Source organism: Canis lupus, chromosome 5 (genome assembly GCF_011100685.1).
Source record: "Canis lupus familiaris isolate Mischka breed German Shepherd chromosome 5, alternate assembly UU_Cfam_GSD_1.0, whole genome shotgun sequence".
NCBI lineage: Eukaryota > Metazoa > Chordata > Mammalia > Carnivora > Canidae > Canis > Canis lupus.
This window is the reverse complement of record NC_049226.1, coordinates 2,457,734-2,480,417: the sequence shown is the minus strand read 5'-3', so window position 1 is coordinate 2,480,417 and position 22,684 is coordinate 2,457,734. Positions and strand designations below refer to the sequence as shown.

The following is a 22,684-nucleotide window of genomic DNA, read 5'->3' as shown; positions in this document are numbered from 1 at the left end:
CTCACTCTCCACCCCCAGATAGGAGCTTGAAGGGCCTTTATGGTCACTGCCTTCACAAGCCATTTCATTTGCTGCATCAGTCTGTTCTTCCATTCATTTTACAGACATTTGCTGAATGTCAGGTATGCCTTACACAGCGCGCTGTGTGCTGGAGACAGATATAAATAAATTATGGTTCCCACTGTTCTGTAGGAATAGCTAATCTCAGAAATCTTACCTATCTTCCCACTAGTAGACTCATGATGAATCTCAAATATGCCTCTTCTGTGGTTACACCTGAGTCCTACAGCACCTGTGTAACGTCTGTGCTCTCCTCATCCCTAGATGTAGCAAAACTAGTGCTTTCCAGTCCTAGTGGCGCAGGATCCCAAATCCACGATTACTAGCCAGGCCTTCAACATTTCCCCAATCTCAAAAATGTAGGTGATACCCTTTTAATTCTTCCTCTTTCAAGACGTTAATATTGATCTTCCCAATCTCCTTTGGACAGTATCTCCTGGAGGAACCTCCTCCATTTCCACAGGTAGACCCACAGCCCACGCATGTCCCAGCATTGGAGTGATGGCAGTAACCTACTCCCTGTCACTCCAGCTTCTGTCCACTTCACCCTGTCCCGTACCGGGCTGCCAGGGTGATTTTCCTACCTGGCTAATCTGACTCCACAAAAACACTTCCCTCTTGCTCTGGATTTTTTTAATATCTAGGTACACAGTCTAGGTCACATTATCACACAAACTCACATGGTGCTTTAAAATTATCCTCTCAGTGGCCAAGATGTGTCCTGGGTATCAGTGATAATTTTTTTTTTTTTTTTTAACAAACATAGCTTCTTCTCTCGAAGAAGACTTGGAAATTAATCCCATCAGATATGTGGCAAAGGACACTTTATAAAACAGCAAAGGACAGGCTCTGAAGTTAGTGACGGAGCATCTCTGAGATCCTGACATTGCAGCAGCAGGGAGCGACAAAGCCAGAACCCTGCGGGATTGCTCTCCTGCTAATGGCACTTGGTTAGCAGAGGTGATGAGACTCTAACATTCTCAAATGGACGCGAGATAAATAAACACCTTTTTCCCTCCCCACCCCCTCTCTCTAAACAGACAAGTTGCAGCTCGGAAATTTTTCAGTTTTTCTCATTGCAAAATCAATACCCATCAGCAGTTTGAAATTAAAGGCAAGATTAGGCCTCAGTTTTATACATGCCTTATTGTATTCCAAAAGCTTTCTACTCAGTCAGATAAATCTTCTTTAAGAGGATTAGGAAACTTTCATTATCTTTATCTAACCTGAAGTAACACTAACTCTGAAAAATTAATCTATAGACTGGACAAAAGCTGATAGGTGCTGGGAAGAAGGAGGACTCCTAGACTTCTTTCTAATTGAGCAGTGGGGTCTCTGCTTCCACCTACTAGAAATTCAACTGGTCTCCAAAGAAAGAACATGTTGCCCCATTGCTAATCAAGACAGGAGAGGATGCAGCTCCCTGAGCGCCTTCCTTTTACCTCTCAGTAAACAGAAAGATTCACCTGCTAAGTGTTCCAGGGGAAGGTCATCTCCTTCCACCTCCGCCCTCCCTCATCTTCTGCGTTGGATTTCACAGGCCACCAAGTCACTTGGCCTGAAATGTGGAGACTGTGAGGAACTGACCTCTGAAATTGAAGTCACTCCACTGTTCTTCTCTTGCCTGTTCTCAGACTCCTTCCAACCCAAACCTATGAGACCCATGGGGAGACACCACTGGCTTCCATATCCAGCCCAAGGAATTGCTCCAAAGGCCTTATGAAGCACATTATCCCTGAAGCTCTGCATCACTAGCCCTTTATGGCCTGTATTGACTTTGACATGCTTACACAATCTGTCTTATTTCCTGAAAAGTGATAGCCTTGTTCTGTTTGAGTCTGTTTCTGTACAGTGCCTGACAGTTCTTTTTTATTTCAGTGCTGCATTTCCTGAATTTGAAGATAACTTTGCTGTCAAGGCCACGAAGGTGCCACGGAGGCGTCACTTCCAATGCTGAGAATTTCAGCTCTTCTGGAGCCAAGCCCAGGTGGCAGGCGGGGTAGTGAGAACTCACACTCCCTTGTTTTCTGCACCCCCAGGAACTTTCAACAGACATTCCAGCTCATCTCAGATAACTGATCTCACCAAGTGCCTCCACCAGCCTCTGAGAAGAAGCATCAGACATGACAGTTGTCTTTATCTCCAGATGGCAGGCCGTCTTATAGCTCCAAAGCAGTGTTCATCACCAGGCCATACCCTGGGTGGGGCATGTACGGGGAATGGAAACAGCAGAGTGTACAGGCATCTGTCGTGTGCAGGCTGATGTGGGCGTCTGAAAGCACCCAGGGACGAGAGTAGGGCTTGAAGGCTGAACTGAGATTGGGCTTCGAGCAATATGGCAGCACCAGGACCTGCCGGGGGACAGAGCTGCAGCAGACTGATCTCTGGTCCAGCCCATGCTCCTGCTGTAACAAATGGCCCACAGGACTGGAGACTGGCTGCCATGCTACCAAAGAGCTGTTCTAGTGAAAAGAAAGGGATGGCTACCCTGAGTTAGACAAGTGACTGAAGTGTGAAAAGATACCAACCTCCACTCAAACTCTCTATGAAGCCAACTGAAATGAGCAAAACTGTATTTTTTAGTAGAGCATGAGGGCATCCACAGTAGCTCAACCAAGACACCACACACATTTCACACGCTGAAAAAAAAATAATTACTGAATCTACTGCAGATGGGATCTGGTAAGAGGCGCTTATTAACAACACAATCGTACCCAGGGACTCCTTCTGAGAGCTCCGTGTATGACTCCAACAGGTCAATACAGAAGACTCTGAGCAGGGTCCACCCCAGCCTCTCCTTTAGTGGAGGAAGGCTATGCCACTGGGGGATGAGAAGTACTCTCCTTAGCATTTAATTGACAGAAACTGCCTACCTAGCGATGGGGGAATGGTGATGTCAGTTGGGGGCAGTTTAAAATAAGTTCATTTGTATTGCTGCCTCATTCCAAATTCTCATAGCTGCTATTTGACTGCATTTTTTGGAATGCATTTTTAATTCTTAATATTTAATAGTTGGTATCTGGGAATCTGACATTTCTTCAGCCTTATTTGTATGCTACATTGTGAAATTCTACTGAAAAACTATTGAATAAAACGCTTGGACATACTGACACAGATTTTTAAAGGGAGAATAAGGGAGGATGTTAGGGAACACTTCCCTTTAAAAAAATTATATAGATGTATTTCTGACACAGACCTGGAGATAGCATTTTAACTAATATCCCTCTTAATTAATCTTGGCTTCCCTGTGAGACTAAAGTGATGCACAGATCCAGTCCCCATGCCAGGGAGGGCTTGAGTGCAGCACCCAAAACCCCTTCTGGAACACGCACACCCAACAACCATGCCAAAACCAGTCATCGGTCACATAACTTCACATCAAGGTTATTAACTTCTTATTATGACATAATCCTATGAAAGGTAATTAAAAGGCGCTGAGAATAGTACTATCCCTATTTTTAAATATTTCTTGCCCAACTCTAGGGTACTAAGTAACTTAACGAAGTTCAACCAGTGCATGCCAAACAACTTATTAATAAGAACAGAAGGACCACAGATAAAATTGAGAAACTGAAGATATTCGGTATTTAGTCAAGAACCCAGCAGATGGGAAGGAATCCAGAACATAAAACTCAATCTTGACGTTCAACAGAGGAAAATGCTTTTCATGTTTTCATACACAAGTAGAAGCAGAGACTGAGATTATGTGTCCCTTCCATCACTGGCAGGACCACTAACCCCCAAATCCAGCTGTGACTCACCTTGCACTATGAGGTGAACCCGGGAAGTTTTAGGGTGGTTGTCTGTCTGCACGGAGCAGGTGTACGGGCCCTCATCATACACATCCACATTCTGGATCATGATGCTGTACTGGGTCGGTGTGTTGACCAGGATGATCACACGAGGGTCTATGGACCACTTGTCATTCCCAGCATAGAGGATGGTGCTGCGGTTTAGCCAGGCCACACGGGTGACTCGATCATCTATGGTACACCTGTGAGTGAGGGGGGCGGGGGAGGAGAAGGAAGATGTGGGGAAAGGGAGGAGGAAAAGGGAGAGGGAAACATTGAGGAAGGCAGGTGGGGGAGGGAGGAAGAGAGGGTTGAGAGACTGCATTATAAATGTGGTTGCTGTATTTTAAGGACTAAATGAAACAACATAACCCAGTGCTAAAAGGAAACAATCAATAATTGATGAAACTTCCTAAATATAGGGTAACAGTGGCCTGAATCATCCTGAAGAACCAATGATACAAAATCATTTCTATTTGATTTAGGAGCATATTATATGAATATCTTTGCTGTATATTTGTTTTCCATCTTATTTTTTCCCCCAGGCTTATATGAAAATTAGTTTATATTTCTTGAGCACATTTACCACCTTGTGGGAGAAGTGGCCCAGGGGCATAGGGGCGAGAAAGTGGATCAGTATTTCAAATAGGTCACAGATAATCCACAAAGCAAATACCTAACTTGTTAGGTGAACATATTTTCGGCCAGCCCTCCCTGCTATTGATAATCTCCTTGTACCCCTAAGCTACCCAAAGACTGCAAATTACAATTTATAACACAGATTGATAAAATTCACCTTAAAAATTCACCTTAAAAATTCAATTTTTGAGGGAGTCATGGCTACCTCTGAAGATGTCAGCAGAAGGGAGAAGAAAATGGTCAGGCCCAGTTCTTCCCTTTATGGCCAACCTCCCTCCCCCCTACCCCCCAAGAGAACAATGTGGCTGATATGACCTTGGTCATCATCTTGGTCAAGAGCTGACCTCTGCCCCCTCAAACCCTACATCTACTCTTCCCTACAAGTGGAAACTATGAAGGCAGGTGGAATTTGTTTTTTGGTGTGTATGACTTGCAATCTCTCAAGTTTAATGCAGAAATAAATATGCCTGTTGGTCAGAAAGAAAATTTGCATATGTAGATTAGGATCTTATAATCTGTGGGAAAAAATAGAAGAGGGGGGCACCTGGGTGGCTCAGTAGGTTAAGCATCTGACTCTTGGTTACAGCTCAGGTCATGATTTCAGGGTTGTAAGATGGGGCCCCGAGTTGGGCTCCATGCTGGGCATGGAGCTTGCTTAAGATTTGCTCTCTCTCTCTCTCTCTCTACCCTCCTTGGCCCATCCCAGCTGCTCACATACTCTCTCTTGCTCTTAAAAAAAATTAAGAGGGGGACCTGGGACCTGGGTGGCTCAATTGGTTAAGCATCTGCCTTCCCCTCAGGTCATGATCCAGGGTCCTGGGATCGAATCGTGCATCAGGCTCCCTCTCTCTCTCTCTCCATCTCTCATGAATAAATAAATAAAATCTTTTCAAAATTCAAGAAAATAGAAAGAAGATAATCACCTATAAATGTGGATTGCAAAGAAAGATGTAGTTGAATGGCCCCAGATATGCCCACCACTTACCACTCCAGTATGAACCTGAGTTGCAGTATCTGGGCAAATAAGAAGGTGCAATTATACCTGCATTGATTTCTCTCCTGAGCAAGAGAAATGAGGCCCACCTTCTGGGCACAAGGAACACAAATCCGGCATCTCCACATGAGAAAACAGAAAAATACATTGCCATATTTCATCAAATCCGATCCCATTTTGACCAAAATCAGAAATCCTTCTGACAAAGCTCAGGAGATGAGAACACAAAAGATGCTGGCAATGGAGGAGAGATCACGCACATTTGGACCTGCTATCTTCCCCTTAGCAAAGTGGCCAGCCTGACCCAGCCTGAACGGTCATGGGAGCAGAACAATCCTGGAGCACTAAAATGACAGCTCCTGTTGAAAGGGGAAAGTGCTCAGCCTAGCAAAGTACTCTCTCTAGGGCACACGGAAATAATACTAGCTTCCAATCACACAAGTCTTCTTAGGTACAGGTCCTGGCAACCTTGGGTTGGGCTGATAATTAGATGCTTTCAAAGGACAGCAGGAAAGAAATGTCTTTCTTGTAAATTTTCTTTATTTGCTGTTTGTCAGACTACAAAAATGAAATAAGCATGTTTAAACATGTGAACAAATGAGGTCCTTAATTTGGTAATACTCTGGTTATTTCTTCCACATCTCACTCCTTACATATTCACATATATAAAGGCTGTGTTGATTTATTTACCTGAAATAGACTTCTATTCTGATATTCCTAGAAGCAGGTTTTTGGAAGTTGAGCACAGACTTCTCTGAACACCAGTAGTTTTGGGGGGCCAGCTGCATTTACCATTAGATCCTGATAATTCAAGTGTCATGGAGTGATTGCCACCTTTACGGGTGTATCATGGTGATAAAAAACAAAATAATTGAAGTCATGCTGTTTCCTCCATATCCCGGAACCCTAGCTTCACTCTCTGTGCAGTTTTTTTCCTTCAATAGCAACTTTCCATTTCCCTTATGAAGACCAGAAAGCCCACTCTACACTTCAAAAAGCATTTATTAGGGGAGAGAAAAAAAAAAAAGATAAACACATTCATTCACTCTCAATTGCAAATGACTGATAAGGGTTAGTGTGCAATCTTTCTTTATGACAGCTGTGTTTTCATAAACACCAAATCCCTGTTTGAATAACTCCTAAAATGAAGTTCTAATTGTGCAATGCCAGGAACTGGCAAGCCTGGAAGTAGATGGTAAATTGGGACAGAGCAAAGGGAGTCACCTTCTAGTCCCTAGAACCACACAAACCCAGGTGACATAGTGCAAACAAATATTCTTGCTTTTTTATTTTGGTCAATTATGTAACCTCTTGCCTATTTTTAAGTTGATGTAATTTTTAAAATTTAAGTTAAAATGATGCATTGTTGCCCTGAGGAGAATATTCACATTCTAAACTTAAACTGCCAAAGTTATTCAACAAAATTTAAATGCAATAGTAACTTGATTATCTAGTTTCAAAATTCATGGACAAGCTCTTTTTTATTAGTCATAAAATGTGCGTTGTTCCTTTTTAAAACTTGAACTTGTGTTTCAAATATATGTCCTCTGCAGGATTTTATCTTGATGTAATATTTCACGCTTAAAAATCTTTTATTGATCAGCTATCATATTTATTTGCAAATATAGAGAAAGATTGAAGTTGAGATTACTTTTATGTTCTGTGATCATAAAACTCTGAGTAATACTATCTTCCTTTAGAATGAGTTATCATTACAAGGATAATATTGATAAAACAACATAAATATATTGTCCATGTTTTTTTAAGTATAATTAAACATAAAATATAAACTTTTTTGGAAATATAGTGAGGTAGATAAGAATTTTAAAAATTATACCTTGAATAAATATCATTACTGCTAGAATGAGAGAGAGAGCTCAGGATTAATTCAATTCCTATTTTTGTTTGAGAGGAATCTAGTTCACATATCTTGTAGAGCAGTGCCACTCAATTCTTTGAACCCCTTCCAAGATATGTGCCAACCATCACATAGTAATACACCTTCAAAAATTATTTTAATGATCTCACAGCGGACAATTCAATTAGCTCTTCCTTCAATTTCTTTCAAAGCAATGAATTGAAAAATACCTGACTTGCAAAGGGCTTTGTAACTCAGTATTAAGTTCATTCAATTTCACAATATCTGGACAGTATACTGCTAACATTTTACCAGATCTTATCAAATGACTCCTAAAGATGTGTTTCTCTTCACTTAGAACCACCTTGTTTAACCCACTACACTTAGGTGGGTAAAATTGAATGCTGTTTATTTTACTATGCCAAATCACATTGTCTTCTGCCAGAAAACACTTCTTCCTCCCTCTAATTCCAAGATAGAGGAGGCATCGCTTTGCCATGAATTTATTACTGATGAAGTGACGTACCATTACTTTTATTATGTCTCTGCTTACTTTGGTGAGGCTCCCCTTCAAAAGAGTTTTTTTGTTTTTTTTTTTAATAATAGTTGGATGGTAAAAATGAAAGTAAAGGTTAATTCTTTCCTGGATGGTTTATAAAGTGGGGATAGTCATAAAGGAGAACCAGAATTACAATTCCATCTCAGGCACTTTCTCAAGCAGACTGATTTGGGAAATCTGAGATCCTGAATGTATTATCTTAAAACTTTCATTGTGCTTGTATAAGACCTACAACTGCAGGTTGGAGTTCATGGAACTCAGAATTACCAGTGGGTTTTGCAGGGACTGACCCTAAAACAGGTTGGTCCAAATCTATCCTCCAGAAGTAAACATACTCTCAGCCCCCGGCTACGCAGCCGTTGGGAAGCCTTGTGTACTCCTTGGGTGGACATACCGAGACAGGGGAAGATAGATGTTCATGGCCCAATTTACCTGCTCTTAAACCTGGGCCACATTAGTGGGCATGCAGGGAAAACTGGATAAATCTATCTTTCTGAATGGAGGAGAGCTGGTTCATGGAGTCAGTTCTAGAACCTAAAGAATGATAAAGACACTTGTGGGAGTAATGATATTGGTTGAAGGAAAAGAAGAAAACATAACAGGAAATAGTAGGAAGAAGGTTCAGAGAAGAACTTAAAAAAAAAATTAAGTGTACTTCCAAATCTGGCTCTTTTCCTGCTGTGTATGGCTATGTTGGACTCCCAGAAGCACACAGAGGAGAAATTTTATGTTAAATAAGGGCATCCAGGAAGAATGTCAAGAAACATTAATGACAACTTTCTAATTTCTTGAAAACTCTTTAAGATCTCTAAAATTCTTACCTTTAAGTAAATCCTACCTACTGGTCCTCGATAAGATAGAACTCATTACAACTCTACAGTAATGTCTACAGTTACGTAGTGCTTACGGTTACCCAGGACAGTTTAAGAACTTTCCATATACGAAATCACTTGATCCTCTTAACCACCCTTTGAGTCACACTCTATTATTCTCACACTTTACAGATCAGGAAACTGAGATGCAGGAGGTTCAGGACTCTGAACAGCTGGTACAACGAGAGCAGAGAACTTACACCTATGAAGCCTAGAAGAATTCTTGCACTTAAGGACTGTGGTGTTCTCTTCAAGAAGAAAGTGCCTGTGGCTCAAAAATCTAACAATTGGATCAAGCATCCAAACCAATCTCTGTCATTATCTAATTGGTTTCCCACAAATTTATGGTACTCAGTATTTATTTCCTCATATGAGATGAAATAGCTTAGGAGAACAGGAAAGAAATTTGGAAATGACTTTAGTACATCCTTAAACCTCTAGCTATTTGTCAAGAGTAGAAATACTCAGAAAGGGCAAAGAAATGCCCGAAAGCTAATGGAGGAAAGGAATCTTGCAGATCAAGTTGTCCTTTCTGACTCCACTAAATATGGAACTGGGGTTAAGATGCAAGGTCATTTTGTTTTATTTTGAGGAGGAGATGCTGCTAGAGGAAATCCATGCTTTCAACGGGTGGTTCTCAAACTTCACTCTGCATCGGATTCACTCAGAGAGCGCTTTGAAACACAGATTGCTGAGCCCAGGTTCCAACTGCTTCTGATTCAGTGGGTTGGAAGTGGGCTGAGAATTTGCTTTTTTTAAGTTCCCAGGTGAAGTCCAGTCCATGCTGCTAGTCTGGGGACTCCTCTTTGAGAACCACTGCCTTTAAGAAATCAGACAAGAGAGAAGTTGGAATTTAATCAAAATAATAAAATCTTCCTAAAAAGTGAAATCATCCAGCTTTAAAGGTTTTGCTTGTGTTCTTTATGTTTGCTTTCATTTTTATAGTTTGCCTCTGAAAATATAAAATAAAATAAAAAATTACCCTGATTTACATAACAGATATTTAATCAATATCTAATGTACACAAGACAATGTTGCAGGAGCTGAGAACACTGGCTGGCAAACAGACAAAGGTTATGGCCCATGAAGCTATGTCCAGTGAGACAATGAAAGCATATAAGTAAATAAGCATCTTAGTTTCAGAGAATGGCAAGTGTTGAAAGCAAAGAAGGTTAAGGAATGATAAGTGCCAAGGGGCCTGGGAGTATATTTGAGACAGAGGGGTCAGGAAATACCCTCTGGGGCCTGCACACTAGATGCTGAAGTTTTTACAATCTTAAATCTGAACACAATACAATGCATGTCAGAAAACCTTATCTAACTCAAAAATAAAAGTCACATCTCAATTATATACACAGATAGCTGTAGGAACATTTAGATAATATGAGTAACTAGAGAACAAGTAATTAATTAACTAATTAATTAATGAGAACAAGTATTGTATTTTATTTATTCATTCATTTAAGAGAGAGAAAGAGAAAGCGACAGAGAGAGAGAGAGAGGAGAGAGAGAACACAGGCACACAAATGCAGAGGGGAGGGGCAGAAAGTCTTAAGCTCCACACTGAGCAGAAAGAAGCTTGACACAAGGCTCAGTCAAGAGACAGAGACCCAACCGACTGTGCCACTCAGGTGCCCTGAGAACAAGTATTTGAAACCAGCCTCACAAACAGTGTCTCTCCTCTATGGACACCTCTGTTGATATCAGTGTTCAAAGAATTGAAAACTGGCATTTTGAGAAACTGAGGTTAATCAAAAAATTCCTTTATATTTCCACCCTTCTCATTCTTAGGGATAACACCTAGAATATTTTGCATGCCTCTCTGCCTTAATGAGTAGACAGTAGTGAATAGGGTTTAACCTTTAATACACACTCATCATTCTAAACCTCTACTCTTTTTGTAATGCATTGTTACTTTAGAAGATCCTGGACTTCTTCATTGAAGAATATACGACACTGGATTTAATTATTTATGCACTTGGTCTGCACATACCACATGGATAAGAACTCTATCAACAGTCTTCATTTTATATCATCAGTGCCTTCGAGAGTACATCTGACATCTAGTAGGTGGTTGGATCATAATTTATAACGATTAGAAGGCTTAAGACAATGCTTATCAAACTGATATCAAAAGAACCCACAAAGGTTACAGATAATGATACGGCATTATATATTTGAATGTCCCTATGAGAGTAGACCTTCAATGTTTTCACTATAATAAGACATGCAAATTATGTGATGGGATGGAGGTGTTAGCCTTTGCGAGGTGGTAATCGTTTGCAATGAATGAGTGCATCAAATCAACATGTTGTACACCTCGAGCTTAAAAGTGTTATATACCAGTTGTATCTCAATGAAGATTGAGAAAAAAAAAAAAAAAAGAACCTACAGAAGGTGAAGTAGATGTCCTTGGAGATATTTGTATGTGTGTGTGTGTGTCTGTAAGTTCTGTACACACAGAACTTCCATAGGTTCTTTACTTATATTTTTTAATTTAGTGTTTTCATTTATTATATCAGAACATAATATTCTGGAAAATGTATATGTATATATTCTGCATGTGACGACCACAATTTTATTTAAATGTTCAGATGTAAATGTCTATTATTACAATGGCATCAAATAATACTTCTGTTGCCTCAGGCTAATGAGAAAATACAGAGGCAGACTTAGGGTTCAGTAGTACATTTCTGCCAAGGAAAGCTGAGGATGCCAGGGTCCATGATGGTAACAAAGGTTCTCAAAAGTCTGAATGAAACCATGGGCAGAGAGAACTCATATGGCACATACTGAAGTCAAAAGTGATGCTCTGGCAGTAGTCAGTTCCATATTCACATTGCAATGTGGAAATTAATTTTAATATTAATTTTAATAAAACATCATCTGCTTTGTTAAATTAATGTTGTTAATTTTAGTAGTTATGTATGTGTATGATTTATGATTTTAGATTTTAGAGTCATGTAAGTGTATAAAGGTTGAGGGATTTATACCTAATTTTATGATTTTTATATATATATATGTGTGTATATATATATATATATATATATTTTTTTTTTTTTACATAATGTTACTACTGGGAATCCCTGAAACCTTGTCTTTATCCACCCCTGTCCCCTGCCTTTAAAATGGCCTTCTCGAGAGTACCCAATTTGAGAAATGCTGATAGGGTTGAATATGAAAGCTCCAATATGCATTTTCCTTTAAAATTTTTGTTTCTGCTTTTGAATATCTTTGCCTTTTACATAAATTGAGTTAATTGAATTTCAGTTAAGGACCTTTCGTATACCAAAACATATTAATAATATCAGTTTGAAAAATGGGAGGAAGAGGATGCTGCTTTAGAGAATTCAAAGACCAATAACAAATGACTTTTTTTAAAAGAGAGGAGAGGAGGCAAACCAAAATGAAATATTTGCACCTCAATTCCCAAGGTATTCTAAATTGCACAAAGCTGTTCTCCTGGGAAGCTTTAACTACTCGGTTATTTCCTGAGTTACAAATACAGCCAACTCTAGAGCATCAACAAGGACCCTAAATTATGTAAGGGAAACTTTATGATTCAGATAGTTGAAAATTCAACGATAGTAATAACTCTGCTAGAGCTAATATTTGCCGATAAGGTATTGGCGGAGAATATACATATGAGAGCTTCTGCAGAAGAGTTGGTCGGGGTGGGGAGGTTGGCTTAGAACTCCTTAGAGAGGGTCTGGTATGGAAATATTTTAGTCCAGCATGAGATTGACTTTGAAGGCTGACAGATCCTTGACATCTGCAGATTGTTCCTAATTGGAAGGTGGTGCCACACTAACAGCAGCTGGAGTCAGGGAGTCACATTAATACACAGAGAGGGTGCATGTGTGCATGTGTGTATGTGTGTAAGTGGGGGAGGGGTATCATCCAGAGAAAAGGAGAAAACAAATACAAATGCATGCAGGATGGGTCCCTCGAGAAAACAGAGCATTTCAAACCAAACTAAGGAAGGTGTGGGGTATCCTGAAAATGGTGTCACCTGAAGCAGAAAATCAGCTGCAGGATGATGATGTGTTGTGGTTTCAGCCATGACCGATGATATATGAGTCCATCAGAACAGTGCTCATTGTGTCCCCAAGCAAGCCAGGGGAACATCCCTTCCCCACAAGCACAGTGAGGGCTCTACCTGAATGCAGAGAGCAACTTCGCACACCTCACCACCCAAGTGAGGCAGCCAGACAGAAGACAGTTCAGAACAGAGCATCTGATAGGATGAAGGAAAATGAAGGGAGTGATTTATGTGGAAAGATGGCTCTGCAGAGAGGTGAAATTGCTTACACCCACAAAAGGTGGTTGAACGGCAGGGCTGTGGGAGGAGAGAGGAAGAGAATTCTTACCATGATAGCAGAAGGCAAAGCATAGGGTGGCTAAATGTAATTATGAAAAGAAAGGGTCGGCAGAAAGGCAAGAGAAAGCTCTTTGAAAAAAATAATGAATGATTGAGCTGGCTTCTCCCCAGACTTCAAATTATTCTGGAAATTCACAGTGTATTGGGAAGATAAGTATACTGACTTCCCAACGAGACAGAGATAAGGCCAAAATAAAGATGGCAGCCAAAACCAGCAAAAGAGACCTCTGCTGCCTTCAAAATTCTTATGATCTTAGGTGAATGATTGAATACAAGAGCATTACAGAGATACTCTTCACATTCACGGACATAATAGAAAGTGTAAATTCACCCAATCATAAATATTTATTAAGTTCCTACTAAGTGGCAGACACTCTACTAGGCCTTGTCTCTGCCCTCATGGTATTTTCAAATGGTGGGAGAAATATGCAATCAATCAAATGCCAGGACACTGGTATAATTATTACAAACTGAACTGGGGTGGTGTCTGGGACAGTCAGGTACAGGGGACGGCATGGGAAACCCACTCAGATACATAGTCTAGAGATGGGCCCTTCTGAACAAGCAACAACTAACCTAAGGTTAAAAACTGAGACAGAACACCAGGCACGTGTGCTGGCTAGAGAGCATTTTATGTGGAGGACAGTGTGGATGTGCAGGCCTTGAGAAAAAGGGGTGATTCAGGTAAGGCACAGAATGGATGCTACAGTGGCCCAAGCAAGGCAGATGGGAAAATCTGTAGAGAGTACACATCTCTACTGTCAAAGTGTGTATTTTGGGACGCCTGGGTGGCTCAGTGGTTGAGCATCTGCCTTTGGCTCACGGCACGATACCAGGATCCTGGGATCGAGTCCTACGTCGGGCTCCCTGCACGGAGCCTGCTTCTCTCTCTGCCTGTGTCTCTGCCTCTCTCTCTGTGTCTCTCATGCATAAATAAATAGGATTTTCTTTTTAAGTCTGTATTTTACTCTAGCTGTCATGGGGAATCCTTGAATAGGTTTATGTGGAAGCACGCCATGATCTAAGTAACACCTTTTATAAGAAAATGCTGGACTTCCATGGAACAATGAACTGTAGCAGGACAAGAAGCAGAAGGATTATTGTATCCCTGTTAGACATGAGAGAAGAGTCATGGGACAAGAGGGTCCATAGCCTAAGGAAGGGGTGAAGAAGCCAGAAATGAAGGAAGAGCATAAGGCATGAATGGACAGTGAAGTATTGATGACAATGTTTGCATCCAACATTTTCAAGAAATGAAAACTCTTGGGAGACTCTCATGTCCTTGATGGTTCCATTTATCTTTTTTATTTTGTTTTTTTGTTGTTGTTGTTGTTGTTGTTGGTTGGTTGGTTTATTTCTTTTAAGACTAGAAACACTTGGGAACTTATTCATTCATTTTATAAATACTTGCTGAACACCTACTGGGTGCTAGGGCTTCAGATTTTTATATGCCCACAAATTACCTGTGCATCTCACTAGTTTACTAGGTCTGGGTGGGGACTAACATTCTGCATTTCCAAGTTCTGTAATTGTGCTGATGTGCTAGGGACCACAGTCTGCACAGCCTCATTTTAGGTACTAGAGATGAAACTGTGAAGAGACAAGGACCTTCCTATATTCCAATACATAAGTATATACTGATAAGGCTGATCTTATTGAACGAGGACAACTGATGATGCTGGAGAAAGGAGAGAGCTCACAGAGAAAAATTACTATAAAGGTGAAAAACTATAGATCTAGAACCCATGAAAAAAAAGGGTGCTTCATCTGTTGATTCCTAAGAGAAAAAAAATAATGGAAACACAGGTATGTTTGTGGATCCAGTCATGAGAAAACAAGGATGCTACTGAGTGATGGTTTCTATTTTCTCCAAAGGAGAGGACCAAATTAACAGCTGAAGGTAAATGGGAGAGTAGGAGATAGGGGAAGGGGATGCAAGACAAAGTGAAATAGCTTTTGCAGAAAATGAGGGTAAAATTACTGGGGAATTCTGCTAGGTTCACAGGCTGTGCTGAGCTCCATTTGTAGTTGATGGCCAAGGATTTATCACGACAATACTCTGCCAGCTTTGGAGATATTCCCCAGCACTGTCCTGCTGTAGGCATCGAGAAGGTGGACGGCGGGTTCATCCAGTGTTGGAGGATGCCAGAGGAGCAAGAGAGAAGAAGTTGAGGATTAAAGGAAATGAAAATAATTGAGTAAAAAAAAAGAGGAAGTTAGGAGGGGCTGATGGATAGAGAGAATGGGGTGGGTCTGATGCACTAGAAGAGTTACTAAGGTCCTCAAGTAGATGAGCTGGTATGAAAGAGACTGTACATGAGAGAAAGTAGGAGTACCCGGTGACCTTGTCATTGTGACCCTTGTCAATGAGGGACTAAACCAACTTTGAGGCTGGGTGGAAGATGTAGGTGGATCTTGAGAATATTGAGAAAGATGGTGGGAGTCAAAAGCTTTTTATGTAAACTGAGCATCATAGAAATACTATATTATGAGGCTAAGGTGAGGGCCCTGGCATCAGGGAGATAAGGGCTCTGCTACTTACTGGCAGCGGAACCTAGAACCTAGAACCTAGAACAAGCATTAACCGTTCAGAACCGCATTTCCCCGTCTATGAGGTAGGATGCACATATTTATTTCCCAGCATTATTCAATATTATGAGCCTGAATGAAGTAATGCCGGTGCAAGAGTCAGAATTGTACCTGGCAAATAGTAGGCATTCTTTAAACAGAGCAGGCTCTATTACTACTGTCAAAGAGCTCTGTTGCTTCATTTGGAAAATTATAATTCAACTTTTATTATCTGGAAGTGTGTACTAATTTAAACAAGTGATACTGAATCCATTTGTCTATCTTTTTAAGGCGTTCTGAAGCCTTCTTCTGTATTTTCAAATCTACAAAGAATGATGTTTGCTGTAGAGTTGTTTGAATCCAGTTTTAAGACAGGTTATTCTGCTGGCTAACAGATCGGAAATCAAACGAGATTTACATTTTTAGCATTACCTAGCAAATCAACCCAGTGCTTTTGCAGTTTACCTCTAGATTCTTTAACTTCTAATAAGATTTCCCTTTTTTTTTTTTTTTTTTTTTCTGAAACTTTCTCAGTCTTTAGAAGCATTCTGTACTTGACTGATGCAGGGACCTACAATAGGATTTTGTTTCCCTCTAAGGTTTATTTTCTCAGCTAAAGGCACTGAGACAACTTTAACTTTGTATTTTTATCAGGCCTAGTCCACAGTGTGTTGACACAGTGGTTGATGGGCTAGTTTCTAGATTGATGACCAGTGGTTGGTAAAATGCTGTATTTCTAAAAATATATAATTGAGAGATCAATCAATACAATTGTGCACACCTGCAAGAGAATTCGTTTGGCTCACAGGCCCCCCAGTAGCTCACGTGGTGGTGTCCTTGTCTCGGGCAGCCTCACTGTGCAAATGGACAAACCCTCAGTCTGGAAGAACCAGACACTGGAGCAGACTGAGGCATGCAAGCTGTGGTATTGCTTGAGTACAGGAGAGGGGTGGGGTACTGGGGGTAGGATCACAGTTGGATGGATTGTTTCAGGTCAGGAACTTCAGGGCAACACATTCAATTCTTTTAAGAGACATTTACTGCACATATACTGTGGGACATTAAGAAATAGTGAATGATTATTCAAAAGGCTTCACTTGCAGTCCAAGGAGACACCATTAGCTGGTGCGGGGGTTTTTCAGAGTCAGTTGTAAGGATGTATCTTAGCATAGGTGAAGGACAAGTAAGGCACAGACTTTCACAAATGGTCTTTCCCCAGAGCTGGGCACTGGGCAAGTAATCGCTGCATGGCCATCTCCTAGTCGGAATCTCCCCGTGGCTCTGGGATGCCTTCTTTATTCACCTTCCTTACAATTTCATTTTAAAAGTACATAAGGCATAAAGCATAAGGCAAAGCCATTTCAGAAGCTGAGAGCCCTTGGGTGAAGAAGAAAAGTGTCTTCACGTCGCTCCTCTCCCATCACCCAGCCCCATGCCCCTTGCCCCTCCGGTCCTTGCCAATGGTGCGGAATTCCACGTGGAGTTGTAAAAGGCAATGAGGGCATTTGCTCTCACACCTGCCCACTTGTCGGAGACAGCTGTTTCAGAGGCTGCCCCGTGGCTGGTCAGGGATGCCTTGAGAAGCCACCCAGAACAATTCACGTTATTTATCTGTCACCTGGCTCCCACTCCACTGTCCCTTCCTCCACATCCTGAGCAGCTTTAAAACGCAGCCTCCCCATTTGTTCATTATGGTCGGCAAAAGAAGTGAGTAAGATGAAATTAAAATGTTTCCCAAGCACACACCATTTTAATTCCATTCAATAGATTATCCTGACATATTTACTCACGGCCATGTCTGTCTCAGTATCATCCATGGAAAAGTATAAATTAAAATTTTAAATTAAAAGCAGAGAGTCTGGGGAGCTTGATATCTTTTTGAAGAATGGAGCAAGTCAGCCACAGGCTCCCAGCATGAGTATCGTGGGAGCAAAGACTCTGGCAAGGCAGAAATTACAGCCCACGGATTTCCCTGCAAATACCTTCCCACATATAATGTAAGGGATCATGGAATCCCAAAGACAGGCAAAACCTCAAAGGTCATTCTTCTTTCTCCAGAACTGTGCATAAACAAACTCCTACCCTTCTGGGTTCAGGTAAAACTTAACAGAAACTGCTGAAGGACTAACTTATTTATGAAACAAATAAATATGCTGGAAATTGATGAGCTTTTATGCTATCCTACAGGATTTTGATGTAATATAGTGATTAAGAGAATAAATATTTAATAAGAGGTATATTAATTCCATCACAGGCCTAGAATTTACCAAACTCCTGGCCCTTTGAGAGCAATTAGTTTTCTAATTTATAAAATGGAAATAATATTTAAAATCATAGATTGTGGTGAATATTAAATAAAGAATCCTTTTGCTATCATCGCTGTTCTGAGATCATAGTAGTTAATAAATGTTTGCTATTATATTTCTGTAATTACTCAAAACTAAAGAATAATGATACCCCAAACATAATAATTTTGACTTTCCCTTAGTGCTCATTTTCCAATGTACACACACATCAGTTATAAAGTTTGGAAAATTAAGTAGGGAATCTACCTTTTTGGATCTCGGCCCATAGACCATGCTGTCTCAAGTTTGGAAATAGAGATTGTGTGTTCAAGTGATTGTGGCTTCACGGCCAACTCGGAGGCCAAAAAGTTTGTTTGATTCATCTTGTGCCATCCTAAACAGACTACACATCTGAACAAAACCTTCTTCGAGTTTTTAAAAATAAAACCCTCATTAAACAGACAGATGGGTAGGGACAGATGGAGGAGGAGGGATGGGAACTGATATTTTTTCTAGTGCTTCTCCATTCTTACAAGTCTTCTCCTGTAGAATGTCAGCTCTGCCTGTTTAAAAATATATATATCATATATTTTTAATAAGCCAATCATATTTTCCAGAATAGTGGCTTATTATATATATAGATTATGAGAATGAGCTCCCCTCAAAAAAAATAAAATAGAAGACAGACAAGCTCTTTCCTTGGGCCATAAGAGGCCCAGAGAGAGCTGCTCCCTGAGGGCAATAAAGTCACAGGGTTAACTTTTGCAAATGGTTCCAGTGCAGACCCAGAGAGTGGTTGATTTTAATTTATATCAGCTTGAGTTCTGTGCCACAGGTTGCCAGTCGGGGATAGAGAGGGTAATTCTTCATTCCTGGGACTCTCTGGATTGCTCAGAGGGAACTGAAAGAATAGAAGTCTGACCCGAAAGCAATCTGAATTTCTCTGGCCCTCTCCTCCCTTTTACTCATGTGTTGAGTCAGGAGCAAAAACCTGTATGCAATAGTACTCCAAACACTTGTACAAAACATTAATAAGGGCTGCATTTATGTAGCTCAGGATAGAGGAGGATCTTCTCACTTGTTCCTTAGAGAATTTGAGAAGGTATGCCATGAAAACCCAATGTTTCACCATTATGTGGAAAGGCTGAAATTCCTTACCAAGGATTTTAAATGAATAAATGGATAGAGAAAGAAAAGAGAGGGGGAGGGGAAGGAAGGAGAAAAGAAGGAAGGGATAAAAAGAACAAAGAGAGAAAAAAGAATAAATCTGTGGCTTGGCTGAAAACATATATAATTAATTTACTTTATATTTTTCAGCCAATGGATGTGCCTTCTTAATTGTGTTCAATTCAGATGAATATGGAAAATAATTATGCACTCTCCAAGCACACGTTGACTAAGGATTCCAGTTATTTTTTTGACAACTCCTTTGTAACACTTCATTATGCAGCACCTAACCGATCTGCTCTTAAAACCCAACCTTCCACTGTCCTTGCCATCCTGGGCATCGCACTCTCCTCTTATCATACCCCTCACCTAGCACAAGTCTTAGATAGGCCACCTGTCCGAGGGGAGAGTTTTCTTCCACTCAAATTAACTGTGGGAAAGCAAGCAGAGTCTGGTTAAGTTAAGCCCTAGGGGATTCCAGCAGAGTGGAGAATTACTCCTGTCTCAGTTCATTATAATGAATAATAAAGAGATACTTACATGTGCTTTTTGGTAAATTATTCATCTTGTGCACTGAAGAATCAGGGCAGTAATACGTAAGGGAGACAACTGGTGCATCTGGGCTCCTATAAATACTCAATCTAACACATTTCCAAAGGCCCATCTCTTCCCCCTCATAAAGGATTAGATAGTTGGGGATCTTGGAAACAAGAGGCTTAAACCAGACACTTCCACCTCCCTCTTTGCTCTGTGTGTGCATCTCCCCATAAAGCTGAGGCTGTTTATAACATATTTGTTATTTTATTGTAGCTCCAAAGTCACTTAAAGCAACCTGAGGAGCCCAGCAGGACCTCCACTTTGCTTTGTGCAGCCATCCTCAGGAGGTAATTAGGAAAATGAGAATTGTTTCCAAACCAGTAAAGCTCTTATAGGGCTCTGCACTCAACATGTTCACCAAAGCACCGATTCTTATCTACTAAGGGTAGACCCAACCCATCCTGAAGAAGACAACATACTTAGCTTGGTTCTTCACTACTTCCTAGTAGATTTAATTATCACTATTATTAGTTCATGCTTAGAACGAAACAGGCTGAGACATTCTGAAAATGCTCACCAAGAGTTTTGCCATCACTCGTGTGCCAGATGGACAAGGGGAATGGATCAGAGTCTGAGGCCTTAGAATTCACTCCATCACAAAACAAAGTATTTTGCTCTTTTTATGCCTTCAAATGTCAAGTTTTAGAAATAAAAAGTCCTAATTGTCATTTGTCCTGTTGATGCTTCCAATTATTCATACTACTAATAACACAGTTAATGTTTTAAGCTTTTCAGTTGCATTTTGCACCATAAAGACACTTGCTTTTATTCCCTAGTGAGTGGTTTCATCCTATCTTACAGGGTCAGTTAATTGTATACTCACACCTTTGGTATAACCTTAGAGGACATGGGCAGGCTTAGAATTTAGGCTCATAAAACAAAATAAAACAAAGAAATGGGTGATGGTGATGAGATAGTAAAGCGTATAGGGAGAAATAGACCAATGAGAGATGGGGGTAAGTAGAATGGATATCAAATATCAGAAAATATCTATATGACTGGTTTCAAAACCCAGGGAAGAAACCATCCAAGAGTAATTTGTAAGCAGAAAGAATCAAGAATCTGGGCAAGAGTTCCAGATGACACTGATGAACAAGAGACCATATTAAGTTGACTCAAATAAATGCAGGTTTATTAGGTTCATTCATGCTACAGTGGGGACTAGGGAAAATAAGGGGAGTCTGCTATAAAAAGGGAAGGGTGTCCACAGGTGGAACTCACATTCTGCTTGACCATTAGATACTGGGAACTATGAAGAAGATAAGAAGAAATACTTCTCACTAACCATTTACAAGAATTCTACAAGGGATAATTTTTCCATCCATACTTTCTTATCTTGTGATGACTTGTCAAAACAGAAATCTTAAATTTTCCCAGAAGCAAAGTTGGGATCAAAAACTGAACTAACCGCTAACTACAAGTATGAGTCCAAAGGATAGTGGTCTCTGTACTTTTGTAAAGCTTCACTCTATTCCTCCCTCCCTCCCTCCCCTTTCCTCCCTTCCTTCCTTCCTTTTCTCTCTCCCCTTCCTCCTCTCCCTCCTCCCCACCCCCTCGTTCCCTCCCTCCCTTTCAACCATTAGCAATTTATCCTAAGGCATTCCTTTAACTGTGCTACTTACTTCTACCCTTCTCCAATTGACCGGCATTATGAAAATCTATATTGTAAGGATACAGGCGGTATATGGGTAAAGAGAGTTCTTCAAAGTGTTTAGATAAAGCAGACAAGCTCTGACAAAGCTAGATAATAAACCAGGCCAGGAGGTTTTCCCTTGAAGGAATCTAATTAAGAACAAAGGCAAACGTACATTAACATTCTCCTCAAGGCATCACATTCACCTCCGAAGAAATTTTATTGTTGTAAATCCAAAAGAGAAACCTTAGTGTCAGAGCAAAGAGGGGGAGCAGAAGCAGAGATAGTGAGAGAGGCTTGTAATTTTGCTGTGGGTGGAAGGGCCATCTAGGGAAAGGAAATTCAAAAGCATCTGAAACATTTAAATTTGCAGGAAGCAAAGCCAGGCCCAACAGATGGCCTGGAGGAAACCTGGCATCATCATTCAAGGCTGAACTTTTTTGGCAGGGGGATAGCCCCAGTGAATAATCAGAGTTATTTTGTTTTGTATTTTTTAAATGGAAATAGGCCAGTTTAAGTTGCTGATCTCTTGACAAAGATGAAAAGTTGCCCCAAATCCATGTGTACACTCCAAGAGGCCCAAAGTGGGGTGGCCTTTGTCTTATAAAATTAAATTAATTTCAAAAACACTTCTTGATAACTTTGAGGGGTGATAATGGCTGCTTTTTTATTAAAGTTTATTACATTCTTAAGATCATAATACTTCTGAGTAAAATTTTTCACTTTATATAGATGATTCAAGAAGCTTATGAAAAGGAGTTTATTAAACCAACAAGGAGCTCATTCTAATGTGTACCAGCTGGGTTTTGAAAGACTTTCTAACACTGAGTTGCAATCTACCTCTCTAATGCCTACCCACTGGTCCTAGCTCTCTCCCTTATAACACAGATAAATCTAGTATTTCTTCCCTATGGTAATCCTTCATGAACATGAAAGAACTTATATTATTCACTCTAAGTTACTTCATTTTGAGGTTAAGCTTTTTCTATTTAGATTTTAAAATAAGCTACTGCTCATATGTCAGTTCTTGTATGTAGATAAAACAATATTCTCCAAGAACAGAGACCAAAATGGCCCACTAACAATACAGGGACCAAACCCTGCCCACAACAAGCAAAGAGAGCAACCACAGATGACTGGGCTGAAGGCCAAAGCAGCTCAGCCACAACAATATGATGCACACAACACACATAGGAGACACCTTAAGGGTCAGATTCTGGTGAGCAGGAGGACATTGTGCTGCAGGGCACCACTACAGGACTTCTTCTTGGTAGGGCCAC

At 40.5% G+C, this 22,684-nt stretch overlaps 1 protein-coding gene across 5 annotated transcripts in view; it reads right to left on the bottom strand.

Annotated features, from left to right (window-relative positions):
* Window positions 1-22,684, bottom strand: part of OPCML (opioid binding protein/cell adhesion molecule like) — a 1,015,083-nt gene that overhangs the window by 205,494 nt on the left and 786,905 nt on the right. For all 5 annotated transcript variants that reach the window (XM_038535609.1, XM_038535607.1, XM_038535608.1 and 2 more), the window contains one exon: window positions 3,822-4,054. In XM_038535609.1, coding sequence (XP_038391537.1) covers window positions 3,822-4,054 — 233 coding nt within the window. The remainder of the gene's footprint in view (window positions 1-3,821; window positions 4,055-22,684) is intronic.